This window comes from Capsella rubella, unplaced genomic scaffold (assembly GCF_000375325.1).
Source record: "Capsella rubella cultivar Monte Gargano unplaced genomic scaffold, Caprub1_0 scaffold_5, whole genome shotgun sequence".
Taxonomy (NCBI): domain Eukaryota; kingdom Viridiplantae; phylum Streptophyta; class Magnoliopsida; order Brassicales; family Brassicaceae; genus Capsella; species Capsella rubella.
In genome coordinates this window covers 7,002,486-7,020,420 of record NW_006238919.1, presented here as the reverse complement: position 1 = coordinate 7,020,420, position 17,935 = coordinate 7,002,486, and the positions used below count along the sequence as shown (strand labels likewise).

The window sequence follows — 17,935 nt, the reverse complement described above, 5'->3', positions numbered from 1 at the left end:
GCTTCTTTAGTGGGCTTGTAGCCCTAACATAGGCCCATGTTAAGTTTTTTTCAAATATAAGGGTATTTTCGTCTTTTCAGAGTAGCAAAACAAGAAAGCTTGTATTACAAGAAAGAATACATCAACGTGACGTCACTGACGTGAGTGAGCTTCTTTACAATAACACTACCTTGCCCTAGGGACAACCTCAGTATCAAAGTTCATGGTCATTTCAAGAGAACTATCAGAGTTCTCTATGTCTTGATTCTTATTTCTCATCAAGTTTTCTGAAGTAAGACATTCTTTTAGTCCGCTAATAACTTGGGACATGCTCGGTCGTTTTTCTGAAGAAGGGTTTGCGCATGTCATAGCTAATTCAAGAGCTTTCCATACAGAATTTGAGTTGTAATCTCCGTAAAGATTAGGATCCATGATCCTGGTGATATCTCCTCTGTTAAGCACTAATGCTACCCATTCTGTTATGTGTCGTTTTTCGCGGTTTTGGTCAATCACACGTTGGTTTGTCATCATCTCCAATAACACAATTCCAAAGCTGTAGACATCGCTCATCTCGGCCAACCGACCCGTTCTGTAATATCTGGAAGGACAAGAATATGTAATAGGAGTCATATGTGTTCATTGTATAACCTGACATGAATATGGACACATATTTCAACATGGCATAGTGAAGTTCATATCTGAGATGGTCTAGCATGGGGACTAAAAAACTATGTAATCTAAAATACTTACTCAGGATCTAGATATCCAGGAGTACCAGCCACAACGGTCGAAATATGAGATTCATCTCCAAGTTGGAAGGATCTTGAAAGCCCAAAATCCGCAATTTTGGCAGTGAATCGCTCGTCCAACAATATATTCGTGCTTTTGACATCTCTATGTACCATGGATGGTCGACAACCAATATGTAAGTATTCCAGTCCTAAAAATATTAGCAAACCCTCATATGAATAATTTTTACAGCGTAATAAGAAAATGAAAAGTTCAGTGTTCAATGGTTGCAAGAAACTTTTTTGTTTAAACAAAGTAAGTGACTAAAAACAGTTTTTAGTGAGTAAAAAAACCTAGTGCGGCATCAATGGCTATTCTTAATCGAGTACTCCACTTCAAAATAGAGACATCATGTTTTCCTGCATTAAATCATCAAAATAAGATATCACATGATTTTGTTGAATAGCCAAGGAATAACAATGTTATTGTATACATCTGTCACCTGACAAATGATGTTTTAAGTCCACGTTGGACATATATTCGTAGATGAGAGCCAAGTGACCTCGTTCATCGCAATACCCAACAAGGCCAACCAAGTTAATGTGGTGAACTCTCAGCAAAAGTTCAACCTGCATATATACCAACAATGAACAAAGATATGAAATACATGTACTAACTTAGCATGGTGCATAAAAATATATATAGGTCAAATGTTTCATATAGATTTTTTTGTAACAACTTTTAGAAACTAATTTTAAAAGGGTTACATACCTCTGCCTTGAAATGTTTATAGCCTTGTGATGATGTTTGAGAGAGTACTTTAACAGCTACTTCCTCTGAACCATTCAAATAACCATGATATACAATGCCAAAGCCTCCTTCTCCAAGAGCTCTTTCAAAGTTTTTTTGTCATTTCTGTAACCTCTGAATAAGTAAACTTTTTCCTTTTTGTCTTGATCGAGTCATCAGATTTACTCGTAGTAGATGATACAACTGGTGAAGTGGGTATCTCTGTAGATAAGAAATATTTAGTATAAGACCAACACATGTGGATAACCTTGTAATACATAATTTGTTGATGATATAATAAGAGTCTCTTCAAATATATATACCTTCCACATGCCTTGGTGCTTTTATTTTTTTCCTGCACACACAACTGAGAACTAGTAGAACTAGAATGATCACAATACCAGAACCAAGTACAATGTATTTCATCGGAATTTGGACAACTGGAATTTCCAGACTTACGAACCCTGTTTAAGTAAAGCACTGTTAAATGATCTTACCATACATAATTTTTACCTTTTACTTGTAAAATTGGAATATAGAATTGTAGGTTACCTTCGGGATCTAGAGCTTGAACAAGGTGATTAATAGAGAAAGATGATAAAAGTGCGAGCAGCAAAAGTCCTTGTGAACTCTCCATTTTCTCTTAGTTCAGAAGCAAAAAAATACATACACTTCCCTAAGTTCTGAACAATATAGCTATTATGTCTATATAAGCAGTGGGGAGCACACAACTATTTTTCGACATTTCAAGAAAAGACTTTCCCCAAGTGAAGCTTGAAAACGTGAGAACATGATGATTAAGATGCAAAAACAAATTTAACGATTAAATACGTTTCTAGTGGCCAATATAAGCCGTTTTTGGTCAGTTTATATAAGTCATATATCCAAGTGGTCTAAGTTTATTACAAAGAAACTACTAATAACTGAAAAGTATAGGCTATATATATAATAGTTTGGAACCACTAACTAACAATAAGAGGTGAATATATTATTGAGATATTAAGAGTTGACTTGAATTAATTATTGTTCTTTTCTTTTTGATAATGGTTCCTGAGTTTGTTGCCTTCCAGTTCTCTGGTTATTCTACTAGATTGTGCAACACTAGTCTTCTTATGGTGTACTATGGCTTAGTTCCTCTACTTCATTATGCACAAAACCATCCATTAAATTTGCTTCTCTAACCTTATTCATATTTTGGTCTGGTTTTTGTTGAAATATTCAATAAAGGTATGTACTCAAATTGCTGACAACAAATTCAGATAGAAGATCAAAAGTGTAGTATTATCGAATTTTGTGTAGTTATGAGCTTGTGATATGTCTCCAAATAAAATTTAAACACGCTTTTGCCCAAGGACGAACGTTACACACAAGCAGAAATACGTCGACGCAAGAAAAGTGTCTATGCAAATTAATAACTACCTTGCACTAGGAAACACCTTAGTATCAAAGCTCGAGCTCAGTTCGAGAGAACCATCGGTGTCTGTGTCATTTTTCTCTGTTTTCATCGAGTTTTCAGTAGTTAAACACTCTTTTAGATCGATAACAACTTGGGACATGTTTGGTCGTTTATCTGAAGAAGGGTTTGCGCATGACATAGCCAAATCAAGAGCTCTCCAAACTGAATGAGAGTTGTACTCACCATGAAGATTAGGATCAACAATCCTAGTAATATCTCCTCTATTAAGCACAAATGCCACCCAATCTATGATGTGAAGTTTTCCGCGGGCTTGGTCAAACACACGTTGGTTGGTGATAAGCTCAAGTAATACAATCCCAAAACTGTATACATCACTCATCTCAGCCAACCGACTTGTTCTATAATATCTGAAAAATAATTGAGAAACTAAAGGATTTATATGTGTTCATTATGGGGATGAAGATGAATGCATGCATATTTTATATATTGTATCAATAGAGCAAACGAGTAGTACTTACTCGGGATCAAGATACCCGGGAGTACCAGCAACAGCCGTTGAAATCTGAGATTCATCTCCGAGTTGAAACGATCTTGAAAGCCCAAAATCAGCAATTTTGGCCATGAACTGATCATCCAAGAGTATATTAGTACTTTTCACATCTCTATGCACCATGGGTGGTTGGCATCCATAATGCAAGTATTCCAATCCTATGTTAGTTGAAGCCATAAATTATGGTGAGTGAAAGTGTGATGGGAAATATTTTATTATCATTACAAGTTTATAACATATGTGTTACATTTTGGATACAATTATATTTTACTTAAAAATGTCTAGATGTATATAGTGTTTTACTTGAATTAAGAGTTGCTTACATATGTGCACATGTACATATATGTTTGTATCATTTATAATCCACTAGTCAGTCATGACATGACCACTATCTATGGTAGTACTATATTGAGTTAATACGAACCTAGGGCAATATCTATGGCTATTCGTAGTCTGGTAGTCCATTCCAAAACAGAGCCACCTTGTTTTCCTGTATTAGATTGTCAAAATTAGTCGCCCTATAAACTACATATTTCTAATAATCAGAATAATGAATGATATGTATCTATATTCATCTTTCACCTGACAAATGATCTTTTAAATCTCCATTGGGCATGTATTCGTAGATAAGGGCCAAATGATCTTTTTCATCGCAATATCCGACAAGATTCACCAAATTTATGTGGTGAACTCTTAGAAGAAGTTCGACCTACATACCAACATTAATATCCGACCTGATCACTGTTTTTCTTTTTCTTTTTTCTTGTAAGAAGATATATTGAATATCATACCTCTGCCTTGAAGTGTTTATATCCCTGTGATGATGATTGAGAAAGTACTTTAACCGCTACTTGATCTGATTTTTTTAGATAACCATGATAGACTATGCCAAAACCTCCTTCCCCTAGAGCCTTTCTGAAATTTTGTGTCATTTCTACAACTTCTGAATAAGTAAATCTTCTCCTTTTTGTCTTGATCAGTTGTTCGGATATACTCTTTGACGCAGTATCCATTGTTGGCATAACTAGCGATGGGGATATATAAAGATGTATAAAAAACAATGTAGTGAGAAATAAAACAGTAAACAACTATGCATGAGATCTGCTAGTATATAAATTGTTGTTTTATTAATAAATCTATGCCAATACCTTCCATTTGAACTGATCTCTTTTTCTTTTTGAACACGCAAATGAAAGTTAGTACCACTATGATGACCAAGACTGCAGAAGCAACTAATGCAACTATCATCATTGGAAATCTCTTTTTTGGGACGCACGAATTGGATAAACACGTATTATCGCCATCAACACTACCACACAAAAAAAAAAAGCAGAACTTTTAGTAATCTAAATAAAATAAGGAAGATCTTGACCTAAAAAATGTGTGTGAATTGAATTTTCCTTCTTACAATAATTGTAGTCCTTTCTTTTCTCTATCACGAAGAGACTTTGGAATTGACCCATTTAGGTTGTTCTTCCTCAAATCTCTGTTAAAACCATATAAATTTTCGTACTTAGGTAAACATGATCAATGATAAAACCCTTATTTACATGTCCGAAAACTTACATGAACATTAATGTCTTCATATTAGCTAAAAATTCGGGCACCAGTCCTGTCAAATTGTTATTTGACAAGTCCCTATAATGATTATAAAAACTCAATTAGAAAAATGTCATTGACATTCACAAACTATTTCATTTCAATCTATAATGATCATACTTACAACTTTTCGAGATGTGTAAGATTTTGAATTTCAATTGATATGGTTCCCATTATTCCACTTGAAGACAAGTTTCTGTTTATAGGGTCGAAAACAATAAGAAATATACATAAACAAGTCTAGTGTAGTTTAACAAGGGTTGAGATATAAATGTCTCACAAGGAAGTTATTCTTGGTGGTGTAGACACATTCATTTCTTTGCAACTTAGACCATCCCACAAAAACTGCCTTGGGACGCATGGATCTCCTTGCCATGAGATTCTACTCAATTTGTGGGTGTCTTTGATGTTATTGATAGCAATCACTGTCATAAATTTTGTCGACGTACGCCATGTTAGATTTAGCATGTATGATGTTTTGAATATTTTCATCAAAAGAGATCCATCTAAAAAAAAAACTTACCTTCATCTTCGTTTGTTAGAGACTGTGGGAAGTCGATCACTGTGAATACTTCAATGGCGGTAAGTAGAGGCGGGAGAGTTGAGTTTTGAGTTCTTTTCAGCTCTAATAAGCATTTCCCTACTTCACAAACAAATGGTGACACACTGTAAAGAGTGCTGGCCTTTAGATATTTAGGACTCAAAGTTGGAAAAATAACTTCTCCGTTCCACAAAATGCTAAACTCTCTAGTCTGGTTGGCCTGTAAGGCTTGGATCTCAGAGAAGTGGAAGTAGAAGTAAAGTTCATCTTTAGGGAACTCAAGATCCTTGGTAAAACTCAACGCCGCACTAGCATTGGCAGGTACTGCGGCGGTCATGAGCACATCTTGCGGCGCAAGAAAGCCATTAATGGTGTTGTTCACTTTGAGAGTGGTGGAAATTTGCCTCCATTCCGACTCAAAGTATGGAACCCATTTCCGATCATAGAAATCATCCGGGTACCTGCGCTAGCCGCAATCTTGTATCATTAGCCATAGACAATATGGAATGAGTGAAAAAAGTAAAATAACTTTAATATAAAGTTGAAGTTGTTTTACCGTATAACTTTTGTTGCTTCACTTAGGTATGATCTTAGTATTGACTTCAAAGAACCTGATTCTGTTATGTAAGTATTATTTGGTAGAGACCTTAGTTCCAATGTCGATATGATAGGCGTTGATGTGCCTGTCTTTATAAGACAAACATCCAAAGAGTTTGACTTTGGGATGTGAATGATTTCTTCCCATGTATTACCATTTACATGCTTCTCCAAATCTATTGTTACCCAAAAATTAGGGCCTATGTACAAATCAAATCTAGGAGAAATGTTAAGACCATCATAGTTTCCATAGTTACTTGTAGCCCTGATCAAATAATTTGTTCCCTGATGAACGCTAAGATTGTAACAGTTTCGTACTCCATCTGGAAAGTACCTCAACGTTATTTGTGATCTTGGGTACTTCGACTCAAGACTTGCATCAATTTTACCAATTTTTCCACTTTGGATGAAGCTTGAATCTGATAAGTACTGTAATCCAGTTTCCAGCTCAATATAAGGAGACTGCTCATTCGGAGATAATCCGCAATCCAAACTGATGAACCCTGTTGAAAGACATAAGAGAGTGTTAAAGGTTATGTTGAAACATATTGAACTCGTTTGACGTAACAGATTCTATACTTACGTTTTACAAGCACTGCTCTTCAAAATAATTTTACAGGGCCATACGCATCATTTCACTCGTTTCAAAAGGTATATAAGAATACGAAACGTTTAAAAAATGTGGTTACCTGCTTGAGCTTGAACAAGGTGAATAATAGAAGAAGCTACTATTAGTGCCACCAACAAAAACCTATGCGAACTCTCCATATTAACACTAGCTAACAGAAAAGCTTATAAGCTACCAGAAAAGCTTATAAGCTACCAGAAAAGCTTATAAGCAATGTGCGGACAAAACTCATTTTGGACATTTAAGTGGAAGAGCTAATTACCAAGTCATGCCTCAGCTTTTATTAGAAAAACAGGGCAAAAAAAAAAAAAAAAGTCAAGCCTCATGGAAACGTGTAAAACAGGTCACACCTCTGAGATTGTGAAATAATGGCTTTGTTCTTTCTACAAAGGAAATTTAGTTAATGACAGATGAATGCTTACGTTTGCTAATTGCTATATACTAGTGGGCACCCTTTTTTTTTTTTTCCAACTTGTCTTGTTTATGTCAACTTATTAAGTCAGAAACGCTAATGCTCCGGTCATGTTTACAATCAAACTAGAGATTCAACGCTACTGGTTCATTGGTATAAACTAGCCTGGATCAAGATAGTATCTTACTCGTATGTTTTTTATCTGAAAAAAATAGTTATCAACAACATTGCATCATTAACTAACATAATATTGTAAAATAGTTAGAAAACCAACGGTTTGCTTTTTGTGTTTAAAGAGAAGAAGTAGCTTTACACATGTGGAAGGTAACTACGCAAATTGCAAACACTAAAAATGCAGGAAAATGAGATTAAAAATAAAAATATTGCTATATTTGTCCTAATTTGAATTATTTTTTATGTTAAATAAAAGATTGCTATATATAATTTTTAGGGGAAATATGTAGCAATTTTTTTTTTTTTAATCTCAAAATGAGTTGTAGCCTTTACGTATGTGGCATTACTTCTTTTTTTTTTTGGTGTTGAAGGAATCATTTATTTTCCCTCTGCTTCGTCATACACAGAGCCATCCATACAGTTTGCTATTAGTAGCCTTACTTATTGGCTCCAATTTCATAATGATATATAGTCAATGAATGTGGAAACTATACTACTCAAATACAAGATCAAAGGAGTGGTACATTTATCATCTCTTGTTTAGTAATGAACTTATGATGTCTAGAAAGAAAAAAAAATTAAGCACTCCAGATCACAAGCACAAATATATCAATACAAGCAAGGTGTCTATGCAAATACTACCTTGCAATAGGGACCACCTTAGTATCGAAGCTTGAGCTCAGTTCGAAAGAACTACTAGAATCCATGTCATCTATACATTTCATCGAGTTTTCAGTTATACACTCTTTTAGTTCAGTAATAATCTGTGACATGTCTGGTCGTTTCTCTGAAGAAGGGTTAGCACATTTCATAGCCAATTCAAGGGCTCTCGAAACAGAAGGGGAGTTGTATTCACCATGAAGGTTAGGATCAACAATCCTAGAAATATCTCCTTCCTTAAGCACAAATGCCACCCATTCTGTAATGTGAGCCTTTTCTCGGGCATGGTCAATCACATGTTGGTTTGTGATTATCTCTAGTAATAAAATCCCAAAACTATATACATCACTCGTCTCAGCCAACCGACATGTGCTGTAGTATCTGAAAAACAAGGAGATGCAGTAGGATTTATATGTAGACATATATAATAATACAAATGATGAAGATGAACGCTTTACGCATACATAAATTACAACATGCTATAAATATCAAAGGACTGAAAATAGTACTTACTCGGGATCAAGATATCCAAGAGTACCAGCAACAACGGTTGAAGCTTGTGATTCTTCTCCGAGTAGGAATGATCTTGAAAGCCCAAAATCAGCAATTTTGGCCATGAACTGATCGTCTAACAGTATATTGGTACTTTTGACATCTCTATGCACTATCAATGGTCGACATCCACAATGCAAGTATTCCAATCCTATATATGCAATAGACTCATTGATGTTAGTTGATGATGTCATATATTCCAGTGAGTAAATCTTGGTGGGAAATAATTGATTATCAATTTATCATTATAAGTTTATAATACTTGGATACAATTATTTTATGGATAAAAGTTCATATTGATTCAGTGATTTACTTATATTATGATTAATATCTACTACTAGCCAGAGTAACCAGTGAATATAAATGACAAGTCACTGAACCTGTTTTCAGTTAAGTACGAACCTAGCGCAGCATCGACAGCTATTCGTAGTCTAGTGCTCCATTTCAAAACAGATTTACCCTTTTTTCCTGTATAAGGTTATCAAAATTAGCCCTCAACTGAGTTATACATATATATTTATATCTGTATCTTTCACCTGACAAATGATCTTTTAGGTCTCCATTGGACATGCATTCGTAGATTAGCGCCAAGTGATCTCCTTCATCGCAATACCCAACAAGACTCACCAGATTTACGTGGTGAACTCTTAGAAGAAGTTCAACCTACAGACCCAACAATATAATGACTATAAATACATTGGTTTAACAAGAAAGATGTTTAGGGTTGGAAGAATTGAATTTAGACTGTCATCTCTATGGTATCAGAACATAAAAACTCTTTTTATTCGGAAAACTATACAAAAAAGACTGAGTCTAATCATCAAGATTTGTCTTGATTCTATTTCATATATATAGTACGTAGTTACCACAATAATATAGATCACTATACTTTCTTTTACGATTTTGAGAAAAGTTCTACTGCATATTATACCTCTGCCTTGAAGTGTTTATAACCCTGTGATGATGATTGTGAGAGTACTTTAACCGCTACTTGCTCTGAACCATTCAAATAACCATGATACACGATTCCAAACCCTCCTTCACCTAAAATGTTTTGGAAGTTTTCGGTCATTTCCACAACTTCCGAATAAGTAAACCTTCTCCTTTGCGTCTCAATCGATTGTCCGGATATACTAGTTGACATAACACGCATTGGTGGCAAACCTATAGAATGGGATAGAGAGATATGTAGAGAAGAATTTAGTAAAACATGTCAATGGCAGTTATAGTTTATAGTTTGTTGATTAATTTCTTAGTTTCTGCAAGTATATATACGTACATACCTAGACTTGACCGTTTTTTCTTTCTGTAGAGAAAAAAGAGAGTCAGTACCACTGCAATGACCACAACCGCAGAAGAAGCTAATGCAACAAATTTCATTGGGAATTTCTTGTCTTGGACACAAGAACTGGATAAACATGTGTCATAACTAACACTACAAAACAAAAGAATATATCGATCTTTTAGTATTCTGAATGCACCAAACTCTGTGGCTGGATCGAAAGTTGAAAATTTCTTTGTATGGATTTACTTCTTACAATAACTGTAGACCTGCATTGCTTCTTACAAGTAGATTCCTTGGAATTAAACCATGTAGTTTGTTGTTTCTCAAGTCTCTGTTTTAAAACAGGGGAAATCTTCTTGATTAGGTGAACAAGATCTATGAGAAAACCCGCAAAAATATGTCGGGAATCGGGAACTTACATGAACAACAACGATTTCATGTTGGCTAAAAATTCAGGCACCTTTCCTGTCAAATTGTTATTTGACAAGTCCCTGAAGTTTGTAAGAAGTTAATGAAAAAAACCACCGACATGTATAATTTTTTCTTTTAGCTTTTTTTCCATTCATGTCATACTTACAGCGTTTGGAGATTGATGAGATTTTGAATTCCAGGTGCTATGGTTCCTGTTAACCCACTTGAAGACAAGTTTCTGTTTATCCAAAATAAGAAGACTATTGCAGTTAGACAATGTTTTTCTAATAATTCTAAAGAATCAGCTTCTGTAGCACAAGTTGCAAAACAGTACCATTTTTATTTTGAATATAATTTAACATTAGATTAAAAAAAAAAAAAAGGGCGGGTTTGTGTTACAGAGGCCTCACAAGGAAGTGATTCTTGGTGGGGTAGACACATTCGTGTCGTTGCAAATTAGACCGTCCCACGAAAACTGTCGAGGAACACATGGATCTCCTTGCCACGAGATCCTACTCAATCCGTAGGTGGCTTTGATGTTTTTCATAGCACTCACTGTCATGAAGTTTGGCGACGTGTTGGACTTAGCATATTAGATATTCTACATATATATATGATTAGTACCATCGTATCCCATAAATTACTTAAGTACAGTATCAATTAAATACGTACCATCGTCTTCGTTTGTTTCAGACTGTGGCAAATTTTGCATTGCTAAAATTTCGATGGCACAAAGTAGAGGTGGGAGAGTTGATATCTGAGTTCTTTTAATCTCTAATAAGCATTCCCCAGCTTGACAAAGAAATGGATTAGGATATGTGTAAACAGTGAAGACGTTAAGATATGGAGGGGTCAAATCTCGAAAAATAGGTCTATCGTTCCAAAAAATCGTGAACCTTCTAGTCTGATTAGCCTGCAAGGCTTGGACCTCAGCGAAGTGGAAGTACATGTGAAGATTATCATTCGGGAACTCAAGATACTTGGTAAAACTTAGAGGCTCATTAGCATTGGCAGGTATTGCCGCGGTCATGAGTATATCGTGGGGCGCAAGATAACTATTGGCGTTGTCGACTTTGCGAACAGTGGAAATTTGTGTCCATTCGGGCTGAAAGTGTGGTTCCCATATTCGATCAAGATCATCCTTTGGGTACCTACACAAATTCAGATAAGGAAATGGAGCATCTTGATTGGAGCACAAGGATGAGGATTATAATGATGTACACATATTTGGGCTCACAGTTTGGAAAACAGGATGAGTAAAAGAAAACTTAACATCAATTTAATTAAATCTGACTTACCGTATAACTGTTTTGGACTGGGTTAGGTATAACCTTTGTATCAACTTCAAAGAACTTGACATAATATTATTACTAATATTGTAAGTATCACTTGGTAGAGACCTTAGTTCCAAGGACGATATGATTGGCGTTGAACTGCCTGTCTTAACAAGACACACATCCAAAGAGTTTGACTTTGGGATGTGAATGATCTCCTCCCGTTTATCATGTTTATCACCATCATCATTTACTAGCTTTCCCAACCCCAAATCTACTGAAACCCAGAAATTAGGGCCTATGTACAAATCAAATCTTGGAGGACTGTTAAGACCATCATAGTTCCCATAGTTACTTGTAACTCTGATCAAATATTTTGTTCCCTGATCCACAGTAAGATTGAAACAGTTCCGGTCCCCGTCTGGAAAGTATCTCAATGACGTCTTTGACTTTGCGTACCCCGACTCTAGTTTTGGATCAATTCTATCAATTTTTCCACTTTGGATGAAGCTTGAGTCTGATGAGAAATTTAATCCAGTCCCAGGCTCGGTATAAGGAGATTGTTCATTAGGGGACAACCCACAGTCCAAACTGATGAACCCTGTACAAAAAAAAATATAGAAGAGGTTAAAGCTAACTAATGGTTCAAAGTTCAAACTCATTTAACTAGTTGACCAATCAGATTCTCTTCTTGGAAGTTTTACAACATTACCAATTATTTAGATAGACCTTTCCCATCTAAGTTATATGACATCCCCATAAGCATTTTCTTCTTTACAAACGTAATGAAAATATTCTGTGCTCTGAACATTTATAAAGCTAGTGTGGGTACCTTTTTCTTGAGCTTGAACACGGGCTAATAGCAGTGCCACCAATAAAAACATATATAGACGCTCCATATTCTCTTCAATTCCCAAGCAAAATATGAACCCTAGCTTATAACCAACGTGCTCACAAAGCTCATTTGGACGTTTCAAGCGAAAGAGCGAAAGAGCTGAACAAGCCACGACTCGGCAATTACATAGGATAAAAATGGTCAAGCCTCGGATTGGTGTGAACAGGTCACGCTAACGTAAAATAATGTGTCTGTTCTACAAAGAAGATTTAATTAAAAGAGGACAAGTACGTTCGCTAGTGGGCACTGGGGCAGCATTTTTTACTCAACTTGTCTTGTTTACTTTAAAATAACTTCTCAACAAAGACGGGTGAAAGTCATTGCAAACCCATTGCAAATAAACAAAAAGTTTTAATCAAAGATAAAAAACCATATGGGCTCGTTGACTTAAATTGGTTTGATGTTCAAACCCCTCAAAAAGGGTGTGAAGAAGTCATTAGGTTCGGCTCTATCCATCAAAACTTTAATAGAAGCGTAACGGTTGATTCATTGCTTCGATTGGATCCAGTAGATATAATTCTGGATTCGTTATTGAGATTGGCCATAAATATAATATTGGGACAGGACTGATTTCGGACCGTGAATGGTCAATGCATTAACCATCTATATCACAATATAAATTCTGAAATTTTGCAATACATATAAGATGGTTTTTCCATCTTATTGTCTTTTTAGTGTGAGAAAAGCACTCAAGAAGGACGTCAAGTTAGTGTCTCTTGAATTTTATTCTCAAGAATGAGCTTACGAATGTGGTAAGAAACACCAGCACATTTCAAACACACAAAAACTAATATAAGAGAGAACACGAGAGACCAAAGGAGTTGCAAATTTCCTCTCATGTTTAGTTATGATGTCTCATAAGAAAAATTTAAGCACTCTCGTCTGGCCAAAAGAATACCATAATCATAAACTAATCGACATGACCCGAGTAAGGCGTATTTGCAAATACTACCTTGCACTGGGGACAGCTTTGGTATCAAAGCTCATGCTTTGTTCAAAGGAACTATAAGAATCCACGCCTTCGGTTTTATTTTCAGAACGTAGACACTCTTTTAGCTCGATAACAACTTGGGACATGCTTGGTCGTTTTTCTGATGAAGGGTTGGCGCACATCATTGCTAATTCAAGAGCTCTCCAGACAGAACGAGAGTTATAATCTCCATGAAGGTTAGGATCCATAATTCTTGTAATGTCTCCTCTATTAAGCATAAATGCCATCCATTCTGTTATGTGAGATTGTTCGCGGGCTTGGTCTATTACACGTTGGTTTGTGATTATCTCCAGTAATACAATCCCAAAACTGTAGACATCACTCATCTCAGCCAACCGACCTGTTCTGTAATATCTTGAAAAGCAAAGAATATATATAGTACAAATTTTCTATATCTCATAGTTATATGTAAGAGAAATTTTTAATGAAGTTAAGTTATATAATACTTACTCGGGATCAAGATATCCAGGAGCAATAACGGTTGAAACATGTGATTCATCTCCAAGTTGGAAAGATCTTGACAGCCCGAAATCAGCAATTTTAGCTGTAAATTGCTCGTCCAGCAGTATATTTGTACTTTTGACATCTCTATGCACCATCGATGGTCGACATCCAGTATGTAAGTATTCTAGTCCTACAAACATAAGATTAAACCCTTTTTAACTTTCAACGCGTGATCTTAACAATATATATACAAACATTCTAAAATTCCAAAACTATTACCTTCATCATTTTAACAAGTTTATCAAAATTGTGGAATATTATTTCAACTATATGATGTATAGGTCGTTCATGAGTGTTACATTCTTTTAAGTAATAATAAGAATATTTGTTGAGAATTAATGAGTTCCATTTGATATGTCAGTGATTTGTGTTCATTGATCCCATGAAATATTTTGTGATAAAAAAAAAAACAAGTGAGTGTAACTATTTTGAGATAGGTCGAACCTAATGCGGCATCGACGGCGATTTGTAGTCGAGTACCCCACTTCAAAACAGAGCCACCGTGTCTTCCTATAGTAGATTCTCAAATCAGCTATCATAATTTTTCTTTTCCATTATAAATTTATAATTTATTTGTGTATGTAATGTCATACAATTTTTTACCTGACAAATGATGTTTTAAGTCTTTATTGGACATGTATTCGTAGATAAGAGCCAAGTGATCTCGTTCATCGCAATACCCTACAAGGTTTACCAAGTTTATGTGATGAACTCGTAACAGAAGTTCAACCTGTACACCCAAAAAAAAAAACACATTAATTGAAAACACATTTGTTTAGCATATCATCTATACTTCCGAAAAGATTTTTGTTACCTCTGCCTTGAACTCTTTATAGCCTTGTGTTGATGATGGGGAAAGTAGTTTAACGGCTACTTGTTGTGAACCATTTATATCACCATGATAAACAACGCCAAACCCTCCTTCACCAAGTGGTCTTTGGAAGTTCTTTGTCATTTCCATAACCTCTGAGTGACTAAACCTTTTTCTCGTTGTCTCAATCGATGTATCAGATAAAATATTTAAAAAGATTGTGCTATATAAATATCTCACAATGATGTGATTCTTGGTAGTGTTAATGTATCTGTGCTGTTGCAATCTAGACCATCCCACAAAAACTTTCGCGGGACACATGGATCTCCTTGCCATGTGATTCTATTCAATTCATAGGTGGCTTTGATGTCTTTGATAGCAACAACTGTCATAAAATGCAACAATGAAAATGTTAGATTTAGCATAAGAGATGTGTTTAGAACTTTTATATACAGTTACTAACATACGTACCATCATTCTTATTTGTTTCCAACTGTGGAAACTTGAGTACCGTGTAAACTTCAATGGCATTGAGAAGAGGTGGGAGAGTAGAGTTTTTAGTTCTTTTCAGCTGTAAGTTGCATTTTCCTCCTTCGCAAGTAAGTGGAGGAGAGTGAATTATCGTGATGTTCAGATATTCAGGCCTTAAAGCTTCGTAAACAACGTCTCCACTCCACAAAATGTCAAACTCTCTAGACTCGTTGGCCCGTAGTGCCTGGACCTCAGAGAAGTGGAGGTACAAGTAAAGTTCGTCATTAGGAGAATCTAGCTCCCCGGTGAAACTCAACGGTGCACTAGCGTTGGCAGGAATTGCTGCGGTCATGAGCACATTTCGCGGCACAAAATAACCATCATCGGAGTTGTTGGCTTTAAGAGTGGTGGAAATTTGTGTCCATTCTGACTCAAAGTATGGTTCCCATATCCTGTCTTTGATGTCTTCTGGGAACCTGTGCTTCACAAATTTTAATAACATCATTAGTACGTAACTAGGAACAACTAAATGACCAAACATAACTCAAAATTATCTTAAGAAGACTTACGCTACAATTGATTCTGACTTGCTAAGATAGAACCGCATGAAATTTTTCAAGGAACCCAAACCAGTGATGTATGTATCATTATCTAGTGGCCTGAATTCCAAGAGTGATATAATTGGCGTCGACGTGTCTGTTTTAACAAGACATACGTCTAAGGAATTTGATCTTGGGATGTGAATGATCTCCTCAGCTTGACCGTCTCCATATTTTTGCATGTCTATTGTTACCCAAAAGTTAGGGCCTATGTATAAGTCAAACTTAGGAAAAGCTTTAAGGCCGTCATAATTTCCATATAGAGCTGTAGCTCTCATCAAATAAGTTGTCCCTTGGTTCACACTAAGATTGTAACAGTTGCGTAGTCCATCTGGAAAGTATCTTAGCGTCATGTATGACTTTAGAGACGTGGCCTCGAGACTTTTATCAACTCTAGCAATTTGTCCACTTTGAATGAAGCCTGCGTCTGATGAAAACCGTAGTCCAGTAATCGGTTCGATATATGGTGACACTTCGTTCGGGGATAAACCACAATCCAAACTGATGAACCCTGTTAAGGTATACAAGAGATCAGTTAATGGATCATTACAAATTGTTAATGATGGTTTTACGGTACAAGTAAAGTTAACACACCCAAGGATGCTCATGTGTTGTTATATCCAAAAACTACATGATGAAAACTTCCAATACACTAATGATCCACTGTTAAATCGGTCACTAAGGGATTCAATTAGGACTATAAGATGGACCAGCTATAAGAGAACAGAGTTACAAATATTTTTTATATTACACCAAACCATGTAGCATATTGGTCTACGTGGTTTGTATCAGTATCGCTGTTATATTATCAAAAAATTTGCTGAAAAAGCATGTTTCTTCAATTTTTGCAAAAAATGTGATTCTAAAGATACATCAAACATGAATCCGTAATTTGGTGGGAAGGTCATTTCACAATTTTTGGTGAGAACATAATATTGATTCAAATTCGTGATTTGTTTATTTTTTTTAATTCTACTACAAAACAATATAAAGATCTCAACAATGTGGATACACATACCTTCTTGATCTTGAGCTTGAGCAATGTGAAAAATAGCAAATGTTGCGATAAGTGCAACAAACAAAACTTCATGGGGATGACTCTCCATAGGCTCTTACTTTCCAAAAAACAAGAAAGTCACTGCCCCAAATTCTCAACCATAAATGAAGTTTATATAAGGAATTGGACCACATTAGTCCTTTAGAAATTTCAAGCAAAAGGCTTACCAAGACGATTCTCTATAAACGTGAAAACATGTCATAGTTTATGTACAACTAAGAAACTTAATTGATGAATGAGTAATAATACATTTAATTTCTAGTGGCTAGTAAATTACTTAATATTGGTCAGTTTCTTGGTTAGAAAGTTCAGCTTGTGTTCATTATTTTAAAGAAACTATTAATGGAAAGGATAGTCGATATAGCAACCAAATGGCTAGTAACGAAATGTTCAAACTGAGATATTCCTTACGTTGACTTGAATTGTTCCGATCTTTAAATCTGTTTAAAGGTGCGTTAGGCCACCTCCAGTGGCAATCCTAATACAGGTACTAATTGGTTTTATAAACCAAAAATAAAATAAAATAAATAAAAAGGAGGTCCATAATTAAAAGAATCTATCCCTTTATAGACAATGGAAGAATCGATCATCTTTTCTCCTTTTGTAGTATAAGTATCGTATACAGCTATTCTATTATTTTAATTTAATTTTTATAATTAATTTAATTATAAGCATTTTTTGTAGGTTTCTTTAGTGGAAGTGTTGCTAGAGGTTTAAGTCGAGGATGTCCATGATCCGGTATCACTTTCACTCAATTTTGAACACTTTCTTGTTTTAAAATGTATTTTTTTTTAGTTTATGCATTAAAATGCTATCATCGACATCCAGATGATATTCGTTTTAACCTAATCAAACATATGCATTTGCAAGTTGCACCATGGATTCAAACTTATTTGTTTTGGTCCGCTTACCACCAATCTGACCACAAAACATACACACATTAAAACTCTACTCCTCAGCGAACGCACAAAATATGAAGACAGTCAAAAACGGTTCGACCATCAGAAGCG

At 35.4% G+C, this 17,935-nt stretch overlaps 4 protein-coding genes across 10 annotated transcripts; all 4 read right to left on the bottom strand.

Moving 5' to 3' along the window:
* Positions 1-165: 165 nt before the first annotated feature.
* On the bottom strand, positions 166-6,969 carry LOC17886291 (putative receptor-like protein kinase At3g46340). Of its 5 annotated transcripts, none has more exons than XM_023782715.1 (13): positions 6,891-6,969; positions 6,161-6,704; positions 5,587-6,065; positions 5,344-5,488; positions 5,188-5,259; positions 5,031-5,102; positions 4,873-4,950; positions 4,613-4,773; positions 4,256-4,506; positions 1,211-1,337; positions 1,062-1,127; positions 730-919; positions 166-577 (listed from the first exon to the last, which is right to left on the bottom strand). In XM_023782715.1, the coding sequence occupies exons 1-13, from the start codon at positions 6,967-6,969 to the stop codon at positions 166-168; spliced, it is 2,676 nt and encodes an 891-aa protein (XP_023638483.1). The 5 variants fall into 5 exon arrangements, with proteins under 5 accessions (XP_023638483.1, XP_023638485.1, XP_023638484.1 ...); XM_023782717.1 differs by lacking the exon at positions 1,211-1,337 and adding an exon at positions 4,047-4,099 and having other exon boundaries at positions 4,257-4,488; XM_023782716.1 differs by lacking the exon at positions 1,211-1,337 and adding an exon at positions 4,047-4,173 and having other exon boundaries at positions 4,256-4,505; positions 4,618-4,773.
* Positions 6,970-7,921: 952 nt separating this feature from the next.
* Positions 7,922-11,739, bottom strand: LOC17884721 (putative receptor-like protein kinase At3g46340). Of its 3 annotated transcripts, none has more exons than XM_023782665.1 (11): positions 10,996-11,055; positions 10,734-10,924; positions 10,490-10,561; positions 10,332-10,403; positions 10,166-10,243; positions 9,911-10,062; positions 9,559-9,791; positions 9,164-9,290; positions 9,030-9,095; positions 8,589-8,778; positions 7,922-8,456 (listed from the first exon to the last, which is right to left on the bottom strand). In XM_023782665.1, the coding sequence occupies exons 2-11, from the start codon at positions 10,883-10,885 to the stop codon at positions 8,054-8,056; spliced, it is 1,545 nt and encodes a 514-aa protein (XP_023638433.1). In that variant the 5' UTR covers positions 10,886-10,924; positions 10,996-11,055; the 3' UTR covers positions 7,922-8,053. The 3 variants fall into 3 exon arrangements, with proteins under 3 accessions (XP_023638433.1, XP_023638434.1, XP_023638432.1); XM_023782664.1 differs by lacking the exon at positions 7,922-8,456 and adding an exon at positions 11,622-11,739 and having other exon boundaries at positions 8,650-8,778; positions 9,008-9,095; positions 10,734-10,878; positions 10,996-11,474; XM_023782666.1 differs by lacking the exons at positions 10,490-10,561; positions 10,734-10,924; positions 10,996-11,055 and having other exon boundaries at positions 10,159-10,243.
* A 1,701-nt stretch (positions 11,740-13,440) lies between these two features.
* LOC111830534 (putative receptor-like protein kinase At3g46340) lies at positions 13,441-14,942 on the bottom strand. Its single transcript, XM_023782886.1, has 5 exons — positions 14,852-14,942; positions 14,591-14,719; positions 14,432-14,497; positions 13,934-14,117; positions 13,441-13,828 (listed from the first exon to the last, which is right to left on the bottom strand). Exons 1-5 carry the CDS (start codon positions 14,940-14,942, stop codon positions 13,441-13,443), a joined length of 858 nt encoding a protein of 285 aa, XP_023638654.1.
* A 92-nt stretch (positions 14,943-15,034) lies between these two features.
* LOC17885168 (putative receptor-like protein kinase At3g46340) lies at positions 15,035-16,974 on the bottom strand. Its single transcript, XM_023782885.1, has 4 exons — positions 16,887-16,974; positions 15,844-16,379; positions 15,270-15,750; positions 15,035-15,183 (listed from the first exon to the last, which is right to left on the bottom strand). Exons 1-4 carry the CDS (start codon positions 16,972-16,974, stop codon positions 15,035-15,037), a joined length of 1,254 nt encoding a protein of 417 aa, XP_023638653.1.
* Positions 16,975-17,935: the final 961 nt, after the last annotated feature.